The sequence below is a fragment of the Cyprinus carpio genome, chromosome B7, assembly GCF_018340385.1.
Source record: "Cyprinus carpio isolate SPL01 chromosome B7, ASM1834038v1, whole genome shotgun sequence".
In the NCBI taxonomy this organism is placed as follows: Eukaryota; Metazoa; Chordata; class Actinopteri; order Cypriniformes; family Cyprinidae; genus Cyprinus; species Cyprinus carpio.
Genome location: NC_056603.1, coordinates 42,203,994 through 42,226,312, shown reverse-complemented (window position 1 = coordinate 42,226,312; position 22,319 = coordinate 42,203,994). Strand labels below are relative to the sequence as shown.

Here is a 22,319-nt window from a genome sequence, read left to right as displayed (position 1 = left end):
ATGAAAAAGTTAAAATAAAATAAATTTATTTCAGTTAAACTTTATTTTATTTCAAGTAACAAAATTATTTTGAAATCAAAATTGCCTCCATTCAGGGGACGTGTACACAACACCGTTTTCAATTAAAAACGGAAACATTTTAATGTGTTTTGGCTGTTCGTTTACATGATAAAGGCATTTTAGGGGCCTGAAAACTTTTGAAAACATGTTTCAAAGTGCAAGTTTTTGAAAATGATACCATTATCATCTCCATGGGGAAAAACCCAAATTCGTGAAGCAGTGACGTCATGCGCATGCATATAGTATTACGTGTTCTTTACAAAGTAACATCGCCAACTACTGGCCTAACATGCACAATGCAGTATTTTTACTAATTTTTACCTGTCCTTTCTTTGTAATATTTGTGAAATGCACTAGCAATTTCTGAGTGAAATTTTTTTTTTAGTGCATTTGTATTTGGTTTGAGATGCTTTGGAGGGTAAACTTGGCTTTTTCAGTCAAAAAGCTCTGATGCACTACATTATCCCAGAGTATTTAAATTCGTTCTTCTCTCCTAGGTACAAGAACAATGTCAGCATTGATCCGATGGCCAAGCCAGGGAAGTACAAAGTGGAGAGCAGCTACAGCGTCCACTCCCTGGAGATTAACAAGTGAGCGCACATGGACTTCATCCTCTTAAAGCAGATAGAGTGATATGCAGTGGTCGTGTGTGTAACATGTCTGTCTGTAATTCCAGGTGTGACTTCGATGATACCGCACAGTATCGTGTGTCGGCCATGAACAGCAAGGGCGAGACCTCTGCTTTTGCTTCCGTTGTCGTCAAAAGTAGGTCTGAAATGAATCATCCTAAAATCTTCCTAATGAGAAACACTAAAAAGTCGTAATAACAATGACACTAATGGTCAAATAGTCTGAAATAATTAAATGTTTTTGATTAAGTCTCTTCTGCTCACCAAGGCTGCATTTATTGTGATCAAAATACAGTGAAAACAGTGTGAAATACTGCAATTTAAAAGAACTGTTTTTTATGTGAATATGTAATAAAATGTATTTTATTGCTGTGATCAAATCTGAATTTTCAGCATCATTACTCCAGTCTTCAGTGTCACATGATCTTCAGAAATCATTCTAATATACTGATTTGCTGCTCAAGAAACATTTCTGATTATTATCAATGCCGAAAACAGTTGTGCTGCTGAATATTTTTGTGTAAACTGTAATACACTACCATTCAAAAGTTTGGGGTAAGTAAGATTTTCTTTTTAAAAAACAAAGAAATTAATACTTTTATTCAGCAAGAACACATTAAATTTATCAAAAGTGACATTTATATTAGTTTCAACACTTACAATAATAAGAACCACTATTAATATCAAATAATATTAAGTGCAAATACAAACCCGATTCCAGAAAAAGTTGGGACACTGTACAAATTGTGAATAAAAACAGAATGCAATGATGTGGAAGTTTCAAATTTCAATATTTTATTCAGAATACAACATAGATGACATATCAAATGTTTAAACTGAGAAAATGTATCATTTTAAGGGAAAAATAAGTTGATTTCTAAATTTCATGGCATCAACACATCTCAAAAAAAGTTGGGACAAGGCCATGTTTACCACTGTGTGGCATCCCCTCTTCTTTTTGTAACAGTCTGCAAATGTCTGGGGACTGAGGAGACAAGTAGCTCAAGTTTAGGAATAGGAATGTTGTCCCATTCTTGTCTAATACAGGCTTCTAGTTGCTCAACTGTCTTAGGTCTTCTTTCTCACATCTTCCTCTTTATGATGTGCCAAATGTTTTCTATGGGTGAAAGATCTGGACTGCAGGCTGGCCATTTCAGTGCCCGGATCCTTCTTCTACGCAGCCATTATGTTGTAATTGATGCAGTATGCGGTCCAGCATTGTCATGTTGGAAAATGCAAGGTGTTCCCTGAAAGAGACGACGTCTGGATGGGAACATTTGTTGTTCTAGAACTTGGATATACCTTTCAGCATTGATGGTGCCTTTCCAGATGTGTAAGCTGCCCATGCCACACACACTCATGCAACCCCATACCATCAGAGATGCAGGCTTTCTGAACTGAGCGCTGATAACAACTTGGGTTGTCCTTGTCCTCTTTAATCCGCATGACATGGCGTCCCAGTTTTCCAAAAAGAACTTCAAATTTTGATTCGTCTGACCACAGAACAGTTTTCCACTGTGCCACAGTCCATTTTAAATGAGCCTTGGCCCAGAGAAAACGCCTGCACTTCTGGATCAAGTTTAGATATGACTTCTTTTTTGACCTATAGAGTTTTAGCCGGCAATGGCGAATGGCACGGAGGATTGTGTTCACCGATAATGGTTTCTGGAAGTATTCCTGAGCCCATGTTGTGATTTCCATTACAGTAGCATTCCTGTATGTGCTGCAGTGCCGTCTAAGGGCCCGAAGATCACGGGCATCCAGTATGGTTTTCCGGCCTTGACCCTTACGCACAGAGATTGTTCCAGATTCTCTGAATCTTTGGATGATGTTATGCACTGTAGATGATGACAAACTTCAAACTCTTTGCAATTTTTTTCTCTGAGAAACTCCTTTCTGATATTGCTCCACTATTTTTCGCCGCAGCATTGGGGGAATTGGTGATCCTCTGCCCATCTTGACTTCTGAGAGACACTGTCACTCTGAGAGGCTCTTTTTATACCCAATCATGTTGCCAATCGACCTAATAAGTTGTAAAATGGTCCTCCAGCTGTTCCTTATATGTACATTTAACTTTTCCGGCCTCTTATTGATACCTGTCCCAACTTTTTTGGAATGTGTAGCTCTCATGAAATCCAAAATGAGCCAGTATTTGGCATGACATTTCAAAATGTCATTTGATATGTTATCTATATTCTATTGTGAATAAAATATAAGTTTATGAGATTTGTAAATTATTCCATTCCTTTTTTACTCACAATTTGTACAGTGTCCCAACTTTTTTGGAATCGGGTTTGTAATAATTAATAATAACAGAGCAAATCAGCATATTAGAATGATTTCTGAACGATCATAATAATGTATGAATAATGTTTTTGATTAAAAAAAATGCAGCTTTGGTGAGCAGAAGAGGCTTCAACAGCATTAAAAAAAAAAAAATCTTTATTATAATTATTCCAGACTTTTGACCCATAATGTACAGCTTCCACAAAGATGTCCAGAATTGTAGTCTATTAAAAGTACCAATAGATCAATTTACTTACTACTCAATACAAAAGGTATTTGGTATGTATTTATTGTCCAATGCATCTTTTTCACTAAGACTGTTTTTAAAGATTTATTTTAACTTGAAATGTGTAAAAATGATTTGGTATGGATCAAACAACTTGGCATATACGTTCATGGTTTTTTGTATTCATTGCCATTACTTATGTCCCACTGATGGTCATAAATATGGCAGATCAGTGGAAAAAGTCATGTGACTAAAATGTATGATTAGTGAGTAATTCAAATTCTGCTTACAATTTCATTAGAAGAAACGCTTCAAGAAAATGCGTAGTTATGGTGGCTGTGTTTCTGTTAGGGAAGGTCACTTGCTAAATGCTTCAAAAGGGCTCATAAGGGGATCATAAGGAAAACATTGTCCAATTATCTGATAAAACATAATAAATCTTGTCGTTTTGTGTGATATGACATTTAGGATTCAAAGGAGATGTTGATGATTCTCTGCCATCTCCCAGACTCCGTAAGTATTTCAGTAAAAAACCTGATACTTAACTGCTCTCTTTCACAATTTCTGAGCCTGTCCTCCAACAAAAAACGACCATATAGGTTGTTTGTGCAAGCACCTTATTACGACCTATATTTACGTTTTAAAGTTAGTCCGGCCTCTAGCGGGCGTAAAAATAATGACAGTATCGCGTTGCGTCTGTCTTCATGAAATGACGTATAACGTCATTACCAATCAAAACGCACGTTTATTTAAATGCAATGTGTGGACTTTTTACTCCGATCTCACAGTAATTCGTACATATTTTACTAGGTGGCTTATTCGTTCGAATGACCTCACCTAACCCCACCCCCTATACCTAACCCTCACAGAAATCATGCTAAATTATGATTTATTGAGCATATACATTTTACGTGCACATCCGTTCTCTGGGATCAAACCCACGATAGCATGATTGCATATCAAGCTATAACGCAATAATCTACCAACTGAGCTACACGAAACGCAAAATCACAGTGCAAATAAAAGAGTACAAAACATTAATATGAAAACAACCTTTTGCCGATAGGGGCGCAATTGTAGTATACGCTCTGATTGGTCGAATTTCAGGGATTTGGACAAACGACCTATACGAGCGTATTAGTTGGAGGACAGGTTGCATTTTCTGTATACTGTATGTGCTCTGCTGAAGTGTGTGAAGCTGTGAGCATGAGGCTAAAGTTTTTCATGTAAGCTGGCTAATGTCTATTTTGTTTTGATTCGCTGGTGCAGAAAGCAGAAAGTTCGGCTTCAAAGGTAACCTTGGTGAAGGTTTTTATAAAGCTCTTTTAATGTTTCAGTCTCGTCTGGTTTCCCTGGTCATCTTCTATGCATGATCCTCTCTTCTCATTGTTTTTCTTTTATATCTTGATGTATTTGTCGTATATAGATAACAATCAGGATTGCTTTGATAAGTTACATGCAATGTGCTGGATTAGTATCCGGTTTTAAATATGGAATTGCTATTATCCCTATATACTGCATGCTTGTTTCCAATCTTGAAAAATGAAACATTCAATCGTTCAAGATTTAAGCTTTACAATAAGGTCAGTATTACGATTCTTGATAGAGTCAGTTTGAAGAATAAAAAAGAACTGTTGAAAAAAATCTAACAAGTATCACAGAAAATAATTCCATCACTTCTCATAACAAAAAACAAAAAACAAAAGCATGTTTACTGTAATGCACTTGCAATGTAAATCTAGAGGCAGTTAGACCCTTAAACTTCTATTGTAAAGTGCATTACTGTAAAAAAAATATTTTTGTTTGTTATATGTAATCTGGAATATTCCTTTAATATTCTTTCAAAAATGTAAAAAAATATTTCAAGGCAGACTAGACAAGGCTTATTATGGAAGCTCGTTTCCACCACTGGATAAATAAATAAAAAGGTAATTAAGACATTTTTCTCACACTTCTAAGTTTATAAAATTTTGACTTTTCCTTAAATTCTGATTTTACATCTCGCAATTCTGACATTTTTTCTTGCAACTGCGAGTTTATATCTTGCCATTTCAACTTTTCATCTCACCAAGGCTACATTTATTTGATAAAGAATACAGTGGAAAAAAAATTATCAATTTGTTTTCAAAAATTATCTATTTGTTTTCTACTATAATATAAATTTTACGTTGCACAATTCTGAATTTTTTTTTTTTCTTTTTTACTAGGAATTAAACATTTTCCGTGTCACAATTCCGACTTTTTTCTTAAATTCAGAATTAAAATTTTTATGCAATTCTCGCAATTACGACTTCTGGTCTCAGAACTGCGAAACATGGGCGAAACGATCAGGAAACCAGCTTCCATACTGAAGAAATAAGATTTCTTGCATAAATATCTTGTGTTTATTATTTCCTTTTCCAGTTTCTGTGTGTGTATTGTATTCATCTTCGTGGAAGCGTCTCTGTTTTCTATTCTTTGTTTGTCTCAGCATTGTTCATGCAGATGTCTTCCTGTAGTCACTAACATTCCCCGCTCTTTTGTTATCTTATTGTGTTTTTTATGAATTTGTTTTCCACCTTAATGATGCCTGCTGTCAGTCTTCTTTCAATTCTTGATGATGTTCATGTGAAAAGTTCCAAGATTCATTGTACATGAACTGTATGTGTTTCATTATAAATACCTGCATATATATGTGCATCATTTTCCACAAGGTGACTCCTGGAGTCTTACCCATCCATACTGCATTTTCATAAAATAAAGTTGATTTAATGTGCATGTGCACTGCAGCACCTTGTCTGGAGTACGGAGTGAAATTCGAGACGCACATCGTGGAGAAGTTTGGTGTGTCTTTTGGTCGTGAGGGTGAGACGCTGAGTTTCGGCTGCTCTGTTATCATCTACCCGTCACTGCAGCGCTTCCAGCCTGAGATAGAGTGGTACAGAGATGGTAAGACTGTGATCTCTGATAGCGTCTCTCGCAAAATTGATGTCATCAGGGGCCAGATATACTAACAGCTTGCACCAGTGCAAACCGTCTTATATACGGTCAGGATTTACTAAAGACGCGCAGTGAAGAATTAGCTCTGAAAGGCGGCCTGACCTTACTGAATATGCATTTGTAGGAATTTTCTTTCAGATGCAAAATTTATGGGAGAAGAGTATTAAAATGAATCACGCAATAAGATTTACTAACATTTGCTCCATTATTTAATGCCCCCCAAAAAAAGCATGTCATAAAGCAGACACTAATTTGCGCAGCTCTTGGTAGATTGTGCTGGTCATTGTAGAAATGATTTGGTTGCGTCTGTGTTCTTTAATGTGCGAATTGTAAGTAAATCACACGCAGAATTTTTTTCCTCCCATCAGAGCTTTTATGGAATTGCACTCTAACGCTAATTTGCCCTGTTTAATAAATCTGGTCCCAGATATTATTGCTAATATTGGCCAATCCTGATATCAATTTACAATGCATATTTAATCTTTACTTCTTGCAAATTGGTGTATACCTTACTTAAAAGTTTGGAATAATTACAATTTTTTTTGTTCATCAAAGCTACATTTCTTTAATAAAGAATACAGTAAAACAGTAATATTGTGAAATACTATTACAATTTAGAATATCTGTTTTCTATGTGAATACACTGTAAAATGCAATTGATTGCTGCGAACAAAGCTGATTTTTCAGCATCATTACTCCAGTCTTCAGTGTCACATGATCTTCAGAAATCATTCTGATATACTGATTTACTGCTCGATTATTATCAGTTACTATTGGTACTCTTTTTATTTTTTATTTTTTATAATGCTTCTGATTATTACCAATGTTGAAAACAGCTGTGCCACTTCATATTTCTGTGGAAACTGAAACAATTTATTTTTCAGGATTCTTTGATGAATAGAAAGTTCAAAAGAGTCAAAAGATATTTGAAATTTGAATCTTTTAGAAGGTCTTTATTGGTACTTTTGATCAATTTAGTGCATTTTAGATGAATAAAAGTATATATATTTTTTATTTTACTTGGTAGTGCATCGCGGTTTCCACAAAAATATTAAGAATGAATGAAATATTAAGAATGATTTCTGAAGATCATGTGACACTGAAGACTGGAGTAATGATGCTGAAAATTCAGCTTTGATCACAGCAATAAATTGATTTTTAAATAAATTGTTAGAAAATAGTTATTTTAAATTGTAATAATATTTCATAATTTTACTGTTTTTACTGTATTTTTGGTCAAAAAATGCAGTCTTGATGAGCATAGTTCTTTCAGAAACATAAAAAACTTTGACTGTATATTTTCCTTTTCCCCTAAAATGTATTTTCTGCCTAGTGACACATAATGCATGGATGTATTTATTTGTGTTTCAGATAAACTGCTGGTGCAATCTAAATGGGTTCAGATGCACTGGAGCGGCGACAGAGCGACACTCACTCTCTCACACCTCAACAAGGAGGATGAAGGACTCTACACACTTCGCGTCATCACCAAATCTGGCTTTGAGACTCATTCAGCATATGTCTTTGTCAGAGGTGAGGACCAATACACTCAGCTATTTCTAATTGAGCCTGCTGCATTATTACAGGCCAAAATATTCATGCTGGTAATATTGTGTCACACTCTTTTGGCTTGTACTGTGTGTGAGATCTGCATGTCTCTGTAAGCCTCTTTCCCAGCTCATGTTTCTTTCTAAATTTATCCCTGTCATGCTGTGTCTGTGCCGTCATGACATTCAGATGAGAGAGCTGTGAAACTGCCTCGACGAATGAAGTTCTCAACACTCGCCTAATACTGCGATACACTTTATAAAACTTAATTTGCATTTAGATTTTAATCATCAACACTACTATGCTTTGTGAAAAAGAAGTACACTTTAGTACACTTTAAATTGTTTTTTATTTAGTATAGAAATTATACACTTCCTATACGAGTAAATACAAAAACTGGTGCAGAAAGTTTTCACAAACAATTTCAAAGAATTAAATGTGAGTTTTTCAAGTAGAAAAACTGATAAAGCGAACACACTCCAATAATCGTTATATACAACTTTGAAAAATCTTTTTTTTTATATATATATATATATAATGTAAGTGCAAACTGAATGTAATGTTTTCAGACATTTAACCACAAAAGTTAATTACAATTAAATGATAATTTGTAGTAATGCAGTTAGCTGAACTTTTAAGTGCTTTTATGAACCAATTAATTAGGAATTATATGTCATTTATATACAGTAATAACTTTTTGTCTTTGAAATATAGTTAAAGTGTAAAATCAGGTTCAAGCTTATATGGTAATTAAAATATACTTTGTATATACGTTAGTTTACACATTAAAATAAGTGTGCTTCTCGAAAGCACAACAAAATATTATTAAAACATAACAGTTTAAACAGTAAAACTTAGTTTGGCATTATTACAAAGTGCACTTTTTAAAAGTGTACTTAAGGGTGTAAAGAAACAGTCATGAAGGCGTCTCTCTTTAAGTCACTTAAGTGGCCTTTTATTTCATTAACATTATCTGCAAGTACAGTTTTATAAAAATATGCTTTTAAGATTTGAAGTACACTACAAGTGCACATTTAATACAAATAAGTGCACTACTTTTTCACAAGGGATAGCATGCAGTCACTTGATGCAAACTAACTGTGATTGCTTAAATGATTCATTCAGACTTTATTTGATATGTGTGTTTGTTAGATGCTGATGCGGAGGTTGCAGGAGCTCCTGGTGCACCTTTAGATGTTCAAAGTCTGGACGCTAATAAGGATTATGTCATCGTTACCTGGAAGCAGCCTGCTGTGGACGGAGGAAGCCCCATTTTGGGATATTTTGTTGACAGGTCACTGCATCTGTATTCAAACAATAGAATAGAAAGCTTTATATTAGACAGAATGAAGATGTTATCCATATAGATTTCTAATGCATAATGTAAATAAACATTATATAGGCCAGAAGCAAACACTTAATCTTTTAAGATTTTTTTTAAGGTGCTTTATAAATAAAGGTGGATTGGATTAATCTCATATCACGGAAAATCCAGCCGACACCAGCATAACGCAGTTTACTGTATATAACATCAACTGGTTTTCTTTAGAATCTAGTTGTAGATGGATATGGCTAAAATATGGAATTCATTTTTACTATATCTTTTGATCAAACGGTGTCTCGTTTTTCCAGCGCAAACCTCTAAAGATTTTTAAATCAAGATACAAAAGCAAAATGACTTAAGAAGTCTTATTTTCTGAGAAACTGATTTATGTTTATGTTTGGAAAAGAACAAATATCTGCAGGTGGGTTTAGAAAAATCAACGTAATTCAAAGGGAAAACTAGTTTTCATATCCCATTGACAGATATTTGTTCTTGTTTTAAGCAAACTGAGTTCATTTTCACTTTCTCAGAAAACAAGACTTTATATCTTCATTTTGCATATAAAGCAAATGTATCTTCATTTAAGGATGTTCAGATATTTGTATTGGAAAACAAGACAACCTACTGAGGAAGATACTTTTTTTTCCTATGCTTGCAACATTTAATGCTAATGACTATGAAGACATTCTGCTTTGATTTAAGACCCTTTTAAGGCCTTAATTTTTGGAACAGAGAATTAAAGACATTTTATAAACCAACAGAAACCCTGTATAACATCAGATTGTATTTCTTGGTTCATTAAATTGTATTTCCCTTCCTTTTCTCTCTGCAGGTGTGAAGTTGGCATGACACACTGGTTTCAGTGCAATGACACTCCGGTGAAGTTTGCACGTTTCCCTGTAACTGGTCTCGTGGAGGGACGAAGCTATGTGTTTCGAGTGCGTGCGGTGAATAAGGCAGGCATGAGCCATCCATCCCGTGTTTCTGAACCAGTAGCTGCTATGGACCCTGCAGACCGCACAAGAAAAGGTACAACCAGACCAACAGAGCAAATACACAAAAACTAAACAAAGCAAAGCAAGCAGTAAAATATACTGTTGTTCTGTAGGTACCTCTGCTCCTTGGACTGGACAAATCATTGTGACCGAGGAGGAGCCTGTGGGTGAGAAATTTCAAATGAAAATGATATTTTTTAAGAATTTGCACTGTTATTAAAACCTTTGAATATAGATAATACAATAGAAACCACCATAGCTCAGCTAAATATGATTCTGAAAGTCATAATAAAGAAAAACTCAAATTTTCTTGAGAAAATGCCTCATATTGACTTCCTGTACCATAATAATAAGAAACGTTCCCATTAATATGGCTTAGTATCTCATAATAATGAGAAACGTCCTCATAATAAGGGCTTAGTGTCTCATTACAGAGAAATTTTCTCGTAATAATGACTTTTGAAACTCCCTGTTTCTTTACTCCCTTAATTCTGACTTTCTCATAATACTGATAAACCTTCTTGTATTTATGAGTCAATGTTATAATATTATGACTTACTGTAACATCTCATTATATTGTGAAAGTTTCTCATAGTGACTTAATGTCTCATAATAATGAGAACTGTGAGTTCATGTTATGATATTAAGTGAATAAATCCCATTATTATGATTTAACATTACATTAGTGAGAAACTTTCTCACAATAAGTAGTTTTCATATCTCATTAGAGAAAATTATTCAAAATAATGACTTTCCATATCATATTCATGAGAAACTTGCCTGTAATTATGACTCAGTATCTTATAATAATGATACTTTCTTGTAATAATGTAATTTTATATTTTTAAAAAAAAAATCATTTGCCTTAACATCTCACTATAAGAAACTTTCTCTAAAGACTTCTTGTAATAATAAGAAACTTTCTCATAATAATGACTTAGTATCTCATAATAATGTGAAACTTCCTCATATTAATGAGACATTTTATCGTAAGTTAAAAAAATAGAAAATAAATCTTATGACGACTTAACATTGTATTATGAGAAACTTTCTCATAATGATTTAGTATCTTGCAATAAGAACATTTCTCATTAAAAAACAAAACAAAAACAGTTCTTGTAATATCTTGTAATGAGAAACTTTTTCTTAATAATAACTGATGAGAAACCAATTCATTATTAAGAGAAGTTTCTCATTGTTGTGAAATGTTTAGTCATTATAACAAGAAACTCTCATTTTAATGTTTTTAAACTTTCTATTTTATCACCTGAAAAATTCACAATTTTATGAGAAACTACGGCATTGCTAAGAGAGCATTTCTCATTATTATGAGATGTTAACTTAATATTATGAGGAAGTTTCTCATTGTTATGGCTTACCGAATTTTACTCAACTTCCACAGGGAATCTCTATTAAATAATTTGATAAAAATCCTGATACAGCTTCGCAAACAAATGGAAAAGTGCATTGGTCAAATACGGTATTTTTGGCATTTTCTTGTCCATTGTATTCTCTTTCAAAATCCCACAGTTTGTTACCTAAAACTATTCAATTAACCTACAGTACTAATATCACATGCCACATTTTGCATTTTATCTTGACTTCATGTAGAGGGAGTGGTTCCCGGCAGACCTCGTGATCTCTCAGTCATCGAGGCCACTAAAAACTATGTGGTGTTGAGCTGGAAGCCTCCAGGGGACAAGGGCCATGAGGGGGTTATGTATTACGTGGAGAAGGTCAGAGTGCAAAACTGAATTTAACTTCATAACCACTGCCAGTGGCATTTATATATTTATTAAAGATTAGTGTATGTTGAAGACTGTTTAGTAATAATGTGTGTGTGTGTGCAGTGTGTGTCTGGCACAGACAGCTGGCAGCGAGTCAACACAGAAATCCCCGTCAAATCGCCACGTTTTGCTCTTTTTGATCTGGCCGAGGGCAAGTCTTACCGCTTCCGCGTTCGCTGCTGCAACTCAGCCGGTGTTGGTGAACCATCCGAACCAACCGAAGCCACCACGGTTGGGGACAAGCTGGGTATGATATATTCAATAACAGCCTCTAAACCAAGCAAAAGATAAAGGAATGTTATAAAACAGATAGCTCCTGTCCTTGATTCTGATTGGTTGAGCCAAGTTTGAAGCTGTTGTAAATTACTCTACAAACATACACCTTTGTTTACATCTGTATGTTGCTCATCAACAACTTTGCTGGAACCACAACTGTTTCTGAGGAACTACACTGTTTGGTGGAAGAATACTGTTTTTATTAATATCATTACACTTTATTTGCTCCGTTTTATTTTGTGAAACCTTACTATGTATATGGAATAACCATTTTATAAAAGCAATAAGCCCTGTTAATCCCTAACAATGCCCCTTAGCTGTTATAATTTCACTATAAACCACGGCTTCACGGGGCTTATTGCTTTATTTGATGTTTGTATGAGTATGGCCTCTTTTAATACATTATACTGTTATGTTAGCATATATTAATACTTATGGTCATTCTGATTGGTGTGCCGTACATCAGGAAAACTGAATCCAGCACTACTTTCATGTCCTTCTTTTCTTGTTTTATACAAACGCAACTAGTGTCATCCTGCATCTTAATTATTGGTAGCTATCTAAATAAAATTAGAGGACTCAAAACTTAAAAATAGTAACATCTAACCTTAACCTAAATACATTAATTTATACCAAATGACACAAATTTTTATGGAAAAAAATCAGGTAGAAAAAAAAAGTTGCTGGTTACCACTTTTTACAGAGTGGAAATTTAAATATTTTTTTTTTACTAGTGGAATTTGATAAAAAGACACAATAGTTCATTTATGTAAGTGAGGATAGCAAAATAAAGTAAATTTTTTTTTACTAGTGGGTGCAAGACACAATAGTTCATTTATGTAAGTGAGGATAGCAAAATAAAGTAAACTGTGACATATTACACCCAAAAAACTCTTCATACATTGGACTTCCAGTAAAACTGATAAAAATTTGGGACCAAAAATTTTATTTGACACTTTGACCTGACCACGTTTTGTTGCATACCTTTCTATCAAAGTTATCTGACACTATCAAGATGAATTTGTTCTGGCAAAGTTTAACTCTTGAGTTCTTGTAATATTTTATTACCATTTTCTAAACTATAGCGAATAAACTGTGATAATGTGAAGGTGTCTGAATAAATTTAGATTTGACTGTTCATGTGCGATTTTAAAACAATTTAAACTCATATGCATATTTCATTTCCATGGCGAGTAGTCACGTAAAAAGCAGGATGACTGTACATGTTTGTCTTGTTTAAACTTGTTTGTTCATCTCGGCTAAAAGCTGTTTGCTGATTTTCTTTGCAGAAGCTTTGATTATATTACCAAAATAATTACTGCATACAGATAACTGTTGGTTGATCTTAAATATAATACATTTTATAATAACATAATGTGTAATAGTTACATTTTTTCTTTACCTGCCTGCAGATATCCCATCAGCCCCTGGTCGTGTGGTTCCTACCCGCAATACAGACACATCTGTGGTGGTTTCATGGGAAGCTTCACGTGCCGCTAAAGAGCTGGTGGGCTACTACATTGAGAGCAGCATTGCAGGGCGCAACACTTGGGAGCCATGCAACAACAAACCAGTTAAAGGCACAAGGTATAACAATACATACAATGTATTTATAATTAATCAAAACACACAAGCAAGAGTGCTGCTATACTAAACATCACCACTGTAACATAGCTAAAGGTACAAGGCAGTGATCTCAGTCTAATATTCATTACAACAGCATGATTCCAAAAGTGATATTGCTTTTAGACAACATTTCTATAAACAATATTCTATATTCTATAATTACACTGTAAAAAAAAGTCTGTAGTTTTTACAAAATAATTTTGGCAGCTGTGGTTGCCAGAATACTTTTGTAAAAAATACAGAAAAACTGTAAACACAATTACGGCCAAAAACTGTAAATTTTACAGTACACTGTAAGAAAAAAGTCTGTAGTTTTTACAAAATAATTTTGGCAGCTGTGGTTGCCAGAATACTTTTGTAAAAAATACAGAAAAAAACTGTAAACACAATTACGGCCAAAAACTGTAAATTTTAAAGTATAAAAACTGTTATTTACAAACAAGAAAATTTGAATGTAAACCAGTAAATTCAACAACGCACACTGCTATTAAAATCTGTTTTGTACCTTTAACATACTGACAACCACCATAATAATGCAGGTGGTAAAAGAGAAAGCCACATGAAGAATCGAAGTTCATCACAAGTAGCTTCGCCACAAGCAGAAGTTTATATTAATATATAGAAGGTGCACAAAGTCATTCATGCAAACACAAAACACCATCATGGTGACACACGATACTTAAACAATTCAATAAACTTTCATTAAACAGCAGAAGATGTAACATAAAGCCCAAATGTACAACTGATAACAAAAAAACTATTAAAAAACATGATTATTTAAACAAAAATACTTTCAAATGTGGAGCGTCACACAGGGAATTCTGGGAATATCAGTTTACAGTTTTTGACTGTAAATTATACATTGATTTGTTCTTTTTTTATTTCTAAAAACTGTAAAATTAACAGCATTTTACTGTAAAATTACATGAAATGTCTGGTTAGATCTTTTACAGTTTTTTCCCTGTATATAGTACAGGAACTTACTGTTAACCTATTAACACTTTTTTTTTGTAGGCGTTTTTACAAAATTGTACAGTTAAAATTACACTTATTTTTTACAGTGTACAATATGCTACAAACAAATAGCCTAAATTATAAAAACAATATTATTATAATTGTAGCCATATTTTTATATATATAGATGGGCAACCTCTCAGGTTCACAATTATTTTTATTTTTTTGTGGAAAAAAAATGTATTACCTCAATTTGCATCGTTTCATCAATCATGCTAAAATTAGTCTACAGCATAAACTTGTAAAGTGACATACATACTTTATTTGTATTTTTAAAAACAACACACTAAAAATTTAGTTTTTACAATATTTGCATGTCAAATTAACAAAATTGTTTTGTTATGAGTATTACAGTATTTCTCTGTTTTTGATACCAATAATTTGTAATTTTAACAAATAATTTTGATTACAATCACATATTGTTATTGTAAATATAACAAAATATTATGTTTAATAGTTTACAAAAATTCCACTGTGAATTAAACAAAAAAAATATGTTTTGGGGTTTACAATACTTTTCTGTATGGATTTTACATAGTTTTTCTGTAAATTTCACGGTCATTTTTTACAGTGTAATATTAAGTAACTAACGTTTCAGACACAAATTAGCCAGTTGGTTTATAGATTCCTTTTCCTCCAAAGAAAATAGTTCCAAACGTTCCTGAATGATAAACAATTTAATGCTTGATTCTGTTTGGTTGACGAACATTCTGAGGTGTGACATTATTTTCAGGGAAACGCACGGCTAAAGTAGTTCCAGGCAGGTCTTGACCGCATAACAATTCCATATCACGTCGCCAAATGATTTCAGATTTTTTTCAAATGTCCTTCTGCAAAACGACAAAAACCTACAAATACACTAATCAGGATCAAAACATTGTAAACAATAGGATTAAATTTACTATTCTCAACAAATTCACAGCAAAATGATGGAAAGCACGCTTTCTTTCTTTTCAAACACACAGAATAAAGACATGGTTCGCGTCCAAAACCGAGTGTGCGTTATTATTCTGATAATTCAATGACCCAGCAGTCAGCAGTTATTCCGTATTAAATAAACGCTACACAAATATTTTACAGAGATGTGTTATAATCTCTTTTTTCCCTCACATTTTTAATAAATCTGGCCAGCCAATAAAATTGCTTCTTTTAGTCACGTGTTAACAGCTGCTGCCGTTAAAGGTTCGACTTTTGTCTTTTTACTTGTGTATTTGGTGTTACAGCAGTATGAACAGCAGTTTAAAAGCATGTAAATATTGTTACCCAAGGTTTTTCCCCTCGTTTTCTGTGAGAAACGGAAAGTTAACCGGGATATTTCTGTTATAAGCGCCACCCGCTGGCTGAAAGTGAAATTGCACTTCTGTTCAGACCACCTGCCTTTTTTTATGCATTGCTCTGAACAGACAAATCATCTGTATGGAAGCCCCTTTCCGCCACTGAATTTAATTTTTTTTTTTTTTTAAGTAATTGCGGCTTTTAATCTCAAAATTCTGACTTTTTTCTCACAATTGCAAGTTGTTGTGAGAAATGAAGTCACAACTGCAAGATGTAAACTTGCAATTCTGAGAACATATAAACAACAGCAATTTTATATCTACACAATAACTAGAAAAAAAAACTCAAAATTCCGAGTTTCTATCTCACAGTTCTGAGAAAAAAAATCTGAATTGTGAGATACAAACGCAATACAAACTAAAAATTTCAAAAAAATTAAAAACAAACAAACAATTGTGAGAAAAAAGTCAGAATTGTGAGATACAAACTCGCAATGAAAAAATTGTCAGAATTGTGAGATACAAACTCGCAATTGCAAAAAAAGTCAGAATTGCGAAATACAAACTCGCAATGAGAAAAAATCAGAATTGTGAAATACAAACTCACTATTGCGTAAAAAGTCAGAATTATGAGATACAAACTTACAATTGTGAAAAAAGTCAGATTTGTGAAATACAAACTCGCAATGAGAAAAAAAAGTCTGAATTGTGAAATACAAACTCACAATTGCGAAAAAAAGTCAGAATTGTGAGATACAAACTCTCAATTGTGAAAAAGTCAGAACTGTGAGATACAAACTTACAATTGCGAAAAAAGTCAGAATTGTGAGATACAAACTCTCAATTGTGAAAAAGTCAGAACTGTGAGATACAAACTTACAATTGCGAAAAAAGTCAGAATTGTGAGATACAAACTCAATTGCGAAAAAAAGTCAGAATTATGAGATACAAACTTACAATTGTGAAAAAAGTCAGATTTGTGAAATACAAACTCTCAATTGTGAAAACGTCAGAATTGTGAGATACAAACTTTCAATTGCGAAAAAAGTCTGAATTGTGAGATACAAACTTTCAATTGCGAAAAAAAGTCTGAATTGTGAGATACAAACTCACAATTGCGAGAAAGAAAAGTCAGATTGTAAGATAAAAAGACACAATTACCTTTTTTATTTTTTATTCAGTGGAGGAAATGAGCTTCCATACATCTGTGAAATGTGAATTTTTGTAACTGGTTGGTTAACATGCCATTAGGGATTGAAGGGTTTATGAAGGCTAAATGAACAATAATATAAGCAACAATACAATGTTCATCTTAGCAAGCTTCCCTAATAAATGCTAGAACTGTTTGTTTGAGATTTGAATTTTAGGTTGTAACATTAATATCTGTTCATGTGTTTATGCAGGTTTATCTGTCATGGCTTGACCACTGAAGAGAGTTATGTTTTCCGAGTAAGAGCCGTCAATGCTGCAGGAATCAGTGACTTCTCACAGGAATCAGAAGCCATTAAAGTTAAAGCTGCCATTGGTAAGTCATTTATGCGCTCCTATTGATATCATTAAGATCTTTAGAATAAGATTTCACTTTTCCAGCTTTCACTTTTTAATTCTGACCACTGTACTCAACTGTAACACATTCCACACATCCTATATGACACGTTAGTGCCAAGGCCACCAAACTCTAGCTCCGCTCCCTGCATTCCTCCCAGGGGTCAGGACTTGTAGACCTCCTCTAGTTTGGGTCACAACTGATCCAACATAGTGGTGACTACAAAACCAGCTCACCCGCTCTCCCACGTACACTCCTTCCCACTCCCTCAATCTTTTCAAACCCGTCCATTCTGCATGTCTTTCACGCTTTCTATGTCATGACCTTTAACAGCCATGAGACTTTCTGTTGAGCGTCATGCTCACTTCTCCTTTATGAAACACTTTTGTTAAGCACACCTTTTTCTAATCAAAGCAGTGCTCTCTGGCACAAAAACTCAATGTGAACAGATAAATTTACAATAATTACAACAATAAAACATAAAACAGCATAAATTAAAAAAAATTAAAAAAGCCACAGGGAATTGGACTTCATAACACTATGCAAAGAGATTCATTTAGGAGAGTGGAGGATTGTTGTCTCTGTTTGTTTGCTTTTTTGCTTGGCCGCAAAGCTTGCAAGATCAAAAAAAAATATATATATTTTTGATAGGCAAAAGTAGTTTCTTATTGTAAAAGTTATACTATTTTTAAAGTAGCTACAGATATCAGAATCAGAATCAGAATCAGAATCAGAATGAGCTTTATTGCCAGGTATGTTTACACATACGAGGAATTTGTTTTCGTGACAGAAGCTCCGCAGTGCAACAGAATGACAGCGACAGAACAAAAAACACACACAATAAAAGAAAAAAAATACAAAAAATACAAATCAATAGGTAAGGAATGACAATATACAAATTGACCAATTGTATGGCAGATATATTACGAGCAGTTATGTATGTACAGGTATATTATGTGCAAAAAAAATAATAATTTAAGTGTACACTAGGTATGTGTGTTAGATAATAAGTGTATGTGTCTGTAAATATAAATAGTGTAATGTGTTCCACAGTTATTATCAAGTGTTCATTAGATGGATTGCCTGAGGGAAGAAACTGTTCCTGTGTCTGGCCGTTCTGGTGCTCAGTGCTCTGTAGCGTCGACCAGATGGCAACAGTTCAAACAGGGAGTGTGCTGGATGTGAGGGGTCCAGAGTGATTTTGCCAGCCCTTTTGCTCACTCTGGATAAGTACTTTCTTGAATAGACGGGAGGGTTGTACCGATGATTCTCTCTGCAGTCCGGACTACCCTCTGTAGTCTTCTGAGGTCAGATTTAGAAGCTGAGCTGAACCAGACAGTTACTGAAGTGCAGAGGACGGATTCAATGAAAACTAACCATAAACCATAAAGTAGCTCCAGATATGAGGAAAAATCAGTGCTGGTTAATATAATAAAAATTAGCCATAAACCATAAATATTAGTATTGTAATATTACTGTTCTGTTAATATATATATATATATATATATATATATATATATATATATATACACACACATATCTTTGTTGAATTTTGTTTTTTTGTTGTTGAGTTTTATGTGCCTTGATGTAATGCTATAGTGTGATGTTATGTCCTTTTTCATAAAGGTTTAACAATTGCTTAAACCCTTGTGACTTTAAAATGCATAAACTAAACTAAATAACTTTATCATTTGCCAAAATGAAACTTTCCTTTCATTCCCCTTAGCTCAATTCTCCTGAAAATAACTTGCTGTTTTATTGCTTGTTTTCATTGCCTCTTTTCATAATTTGAATAGAATATTGCAAAAACATATGTGATTATCTCTTGCATGCATACAGACTTCTGCTTAAGTTTTCTACTGAGATGAACTTGGACAGTTAGACAAAATAAAGTAAAAAAAGAATCAATCATAATGAAATTGATTTAATAAAATATAATTCATGACCTATCTCTCTTTCTTCTCTCTCTGCTAACTCCTGTAGGGGGCGGTATTCTTCATGGTGTGTGTCTGGAGTCAGGGGGTAATGGGGTCGGACTAACCCAGCACAGCTCTTGCGGAGTGGGCAGGCATGCAGAGCCTTACTCCCTTGCTGACACGCATCTAACACACATAGCTAATGCTAGCGAGAGGGTTGAGGGAGGGGGTCAAAACACTGGCCTCAAAGGCCATCCAACTGCATCAAATGAAAGCAAACAGGGCAAAAGGGCCAGTCAGCAAGAACCAGAACCTGCTTGTGGGCAGGAAACTACTAAACAGGTTGAAAACTCTAGCACTGAATTGTTAAAGCCCAACTGTATCCAAAAGGAGCCGGCAACAGAATTGCCGGACAGTCGTAAGTCCTCCATAAACTCTTCTCCGGAACAAGAGAAAGCAGGAGAGCGAGAGAGAGGACGAAGAGGCTCAGGTGAGAAGAGATAGAGAAAAGCATCTCTCTGGAACGTCACCCATCGGCATCCCTCCTCTGAGTTGGCCTGCCTCCATTTTATCCTTTCCTGTTGTTTTTTCCATTCATTTTTAATTCATTTCTTTTGCATTTTTGCATCTTGAATTTTTCACTCTCTATCTTCTTGAAACACTTATTTAGTGTACTGCAGTTTATCCACTTATCCACTCATTAATCATTTATTTGCTCATTATTGTCAGATTGACCCTTGAGGAAAAGAAGTACATTTTATCATATTTTTTTTAAAGAGTACTAATTACAGAAAGCATATAATCTAACAGAATGTACTTAAATGCCATTTAATGTTTTCAGACACTTAATTGTGAGTTAACTGCAATGTAATAAAAAACTTATATTTCGCCATTATATTAAATGCAAATATAGACTATAGTACATTTAATACACTAAAGCGGGTCAAAAAAGCACTCAAGTTCATCCTATGCAATTAAATGAACTTTAGAGAGTGCTGTTTTGACACACTTAATTAAGACTTAAGTACATCTTTATAGTTACTTTTATAATTTTTTAAATATGCCAAATGTTTGATAAGCCAAATATACTGACAATCATTTAAGGTAAATTGAAATATACTTTAATGTAATTTCTATTGAAATTTGTACGTCATGTATATAAACATATTTGTAATTACACATTTGTATGGATTAAATTGCAATGTAGTACATTTTAAATATATTAGGTTTAAATGTAATGTTGAATAACATACTACAGTTAAAAATATAATCTAGTACTTTACAATAATATGTTAGTCAGCATATCAAAATAAGTGCTTATTTTATTTATTATTGCTCTTAAGTGTGTTTTTAAAACAACAGATTAGTAAACATTAATTTAAATAACTTACAATGGTGTAAAATGTACTTTAAAATAAAAATTTTACATTATTACAAAGTGCACTTTTTAAAAGTGTGCTCAAGTATGTTAAGAAACTGAAATGAAAGTAAATCAAATTAACTCACTTAAATTCACTTAAATTACATTATAAAACATCATCAAAAAACCTGCAAGAACCATTTTTTTCACTACAAAAATTCACTACAAGTGCACATTCAATACAATGAAGTGAACCTCTTTTTTACAAGGGTCGACATAAGACTCTCATGAAATTAGCATATTGCAGTTGTTTTATTGAGCTTGTAGTCATGCTGTGGTTATAAAGTATATCAACATGCAGATAAGACTGCTAAAATCAACTGGATAGTCAACCACAACCACACTGGAAAATCCAGATAAAACCAGTTTCAATTGGTTTCTTGCTGATCCAAGCTGGTCTACAGCAGTTCTAAAAACAAACTTGACCATCTTAAACTGGTCTGACCTGGTTTTTCCAGTAAGGAATTTTAATATATGGTAAGTCTTCTCAGCTGCAGAATTTGAAACCCTCAAATAACATCACTATCCACACAAATGCATCAAGGGATCCTCTTTGGCTTCTTTTATGCCACCAGCCACAACTGGCAATATGCTGGACACCTCCATACTATATGATACCCTCCTTGCAATGTCATAGTGCCAGTCTGTATTTTCACAGTTCTGTGTTTGGTTTGAATATTTTACTCCACATACGCTGGTACACGCTCAGTCTATCATAATTTTCCTGTATACTGCAAATGTGCTTCACTGCTAACTGTAGTGTTTTGTTATGCCAGCTTCACCCACTCCACCCTACGGCATCACTGTTCTGGAGTGTGTGCGGGACTCGATGGTACTAGCCTGGAAACAACCCACTTTCATCGGCGGCGCTGACATCACTGGTTACTTCATTGATTACCGTGAGGTCATTGGAGGAGTCCCAGGAAAATGGCACGAGGCGAATATTAAGTCTGTCAGTGAGAGAGCTTATAGAGTAAGTAGGACATTTGTGTATTAACAAGTAAAATATTAGAGCATGATGTGGTTGATTTGTGATCTCCAACCTTGTCTTTCTGTGTAGGTTTCAGAGCTAAAGGAAAACATGCTGTACCAGTTCCAGGTACGTGCTGCCAACATGGCTGGTGTGGGCATCCCGTCTCTTCCCAGTGAGACATTCAAGTGTGAGGAGTGGACTATTGCTGTACCTGGTAGGCACAAATGAATTAGAAAATTAAGTATATCATTTTACTTTCCAGAGCTGTAAAGCTTACAATAAGTAACCATTGAGACAAAAAAGTACACTTAAGTAATCTTTTAAAAAGCATACTTTTTAAAAGAGTACTTAAGTGCAAATATACTTACGTGTGAACCGAATGTAATGTTTTTGGACACGTAATTCTATGTTATTTGCAGTTAAATGAAAATTTTAATTAA

At 34.0% G+C, this 22,319-nt stretch overlaps 1 protein-coding gene across 8 annotated transcripts in view; it reads left to right on the top strand.

Annotated features, from left to right (window-relative positions):
* Positions 1–22,319, top strand: part of LOC109048089 (M-protein, striated muscle-like) — a 46,414-nt gene that overhangs the window by 10,372 nt on the left and 13,723 nt on the right. For 5 of the 8 annotated variants that reach the window (XM_042728731.1, XM_042728730.1, XM_042728725.1 and 2 more), the window contains 16 exons: positions 558–650; positions 737–825; positions 3,670–3,714; positions 4,471–4,494; positions 5,971–6,129; positions 7,552–7,713; positions 8,881–9,022; positions 9,885–10,081; positions 10,161–10,214; positions 11,659–11,783; positions 11,898–12,081; positions 13,523–13,697; positions 17,428–17,549; positions 19,554–19,571; positions 21,683–21,879; positions 21,967–22,093. In XM_042728731.1, the coding sequence (XP_042584665.1) occupies positions 558–650; positions 737–825; positions 3,670–3,714; positions 4,471–4,494; positions 5,971–6,129; positions 7,552–7,713; positions 8,881–9,022; positions 9,885–10,081; positions 10,161–10,214; positions 11,659–11,783; positions 11,898–12,081; positions 13,523–13,697; positions 17,428–17,549; positions 19,554–19,571; positions 21,683–21,879; positions 21,967–22,093 (1,913 nt within the window). The remainder of the gene's footprint in view (positions 1–557; positions 651–736; positions 826–3,669; positions 3,715–4,470; positions 4,495–5,970; positions 6,130–7,551; positions 7,714–8,880; positions 9,023–9,884; positions 10,082–10,160; positions 10,215–11,658; positions 11,784–11,897; positions 12,082–13,522; positions 13,698–17,427; positions 17,550–19,553; positions 19,572–21,682; positions 21,880–21,966; positions 22,094–22,319) is intronic. The other 3 variants (XM_042728727.1, XM_042728733.1, XM_042728728.1) reach the window with 2 other exon arrangements.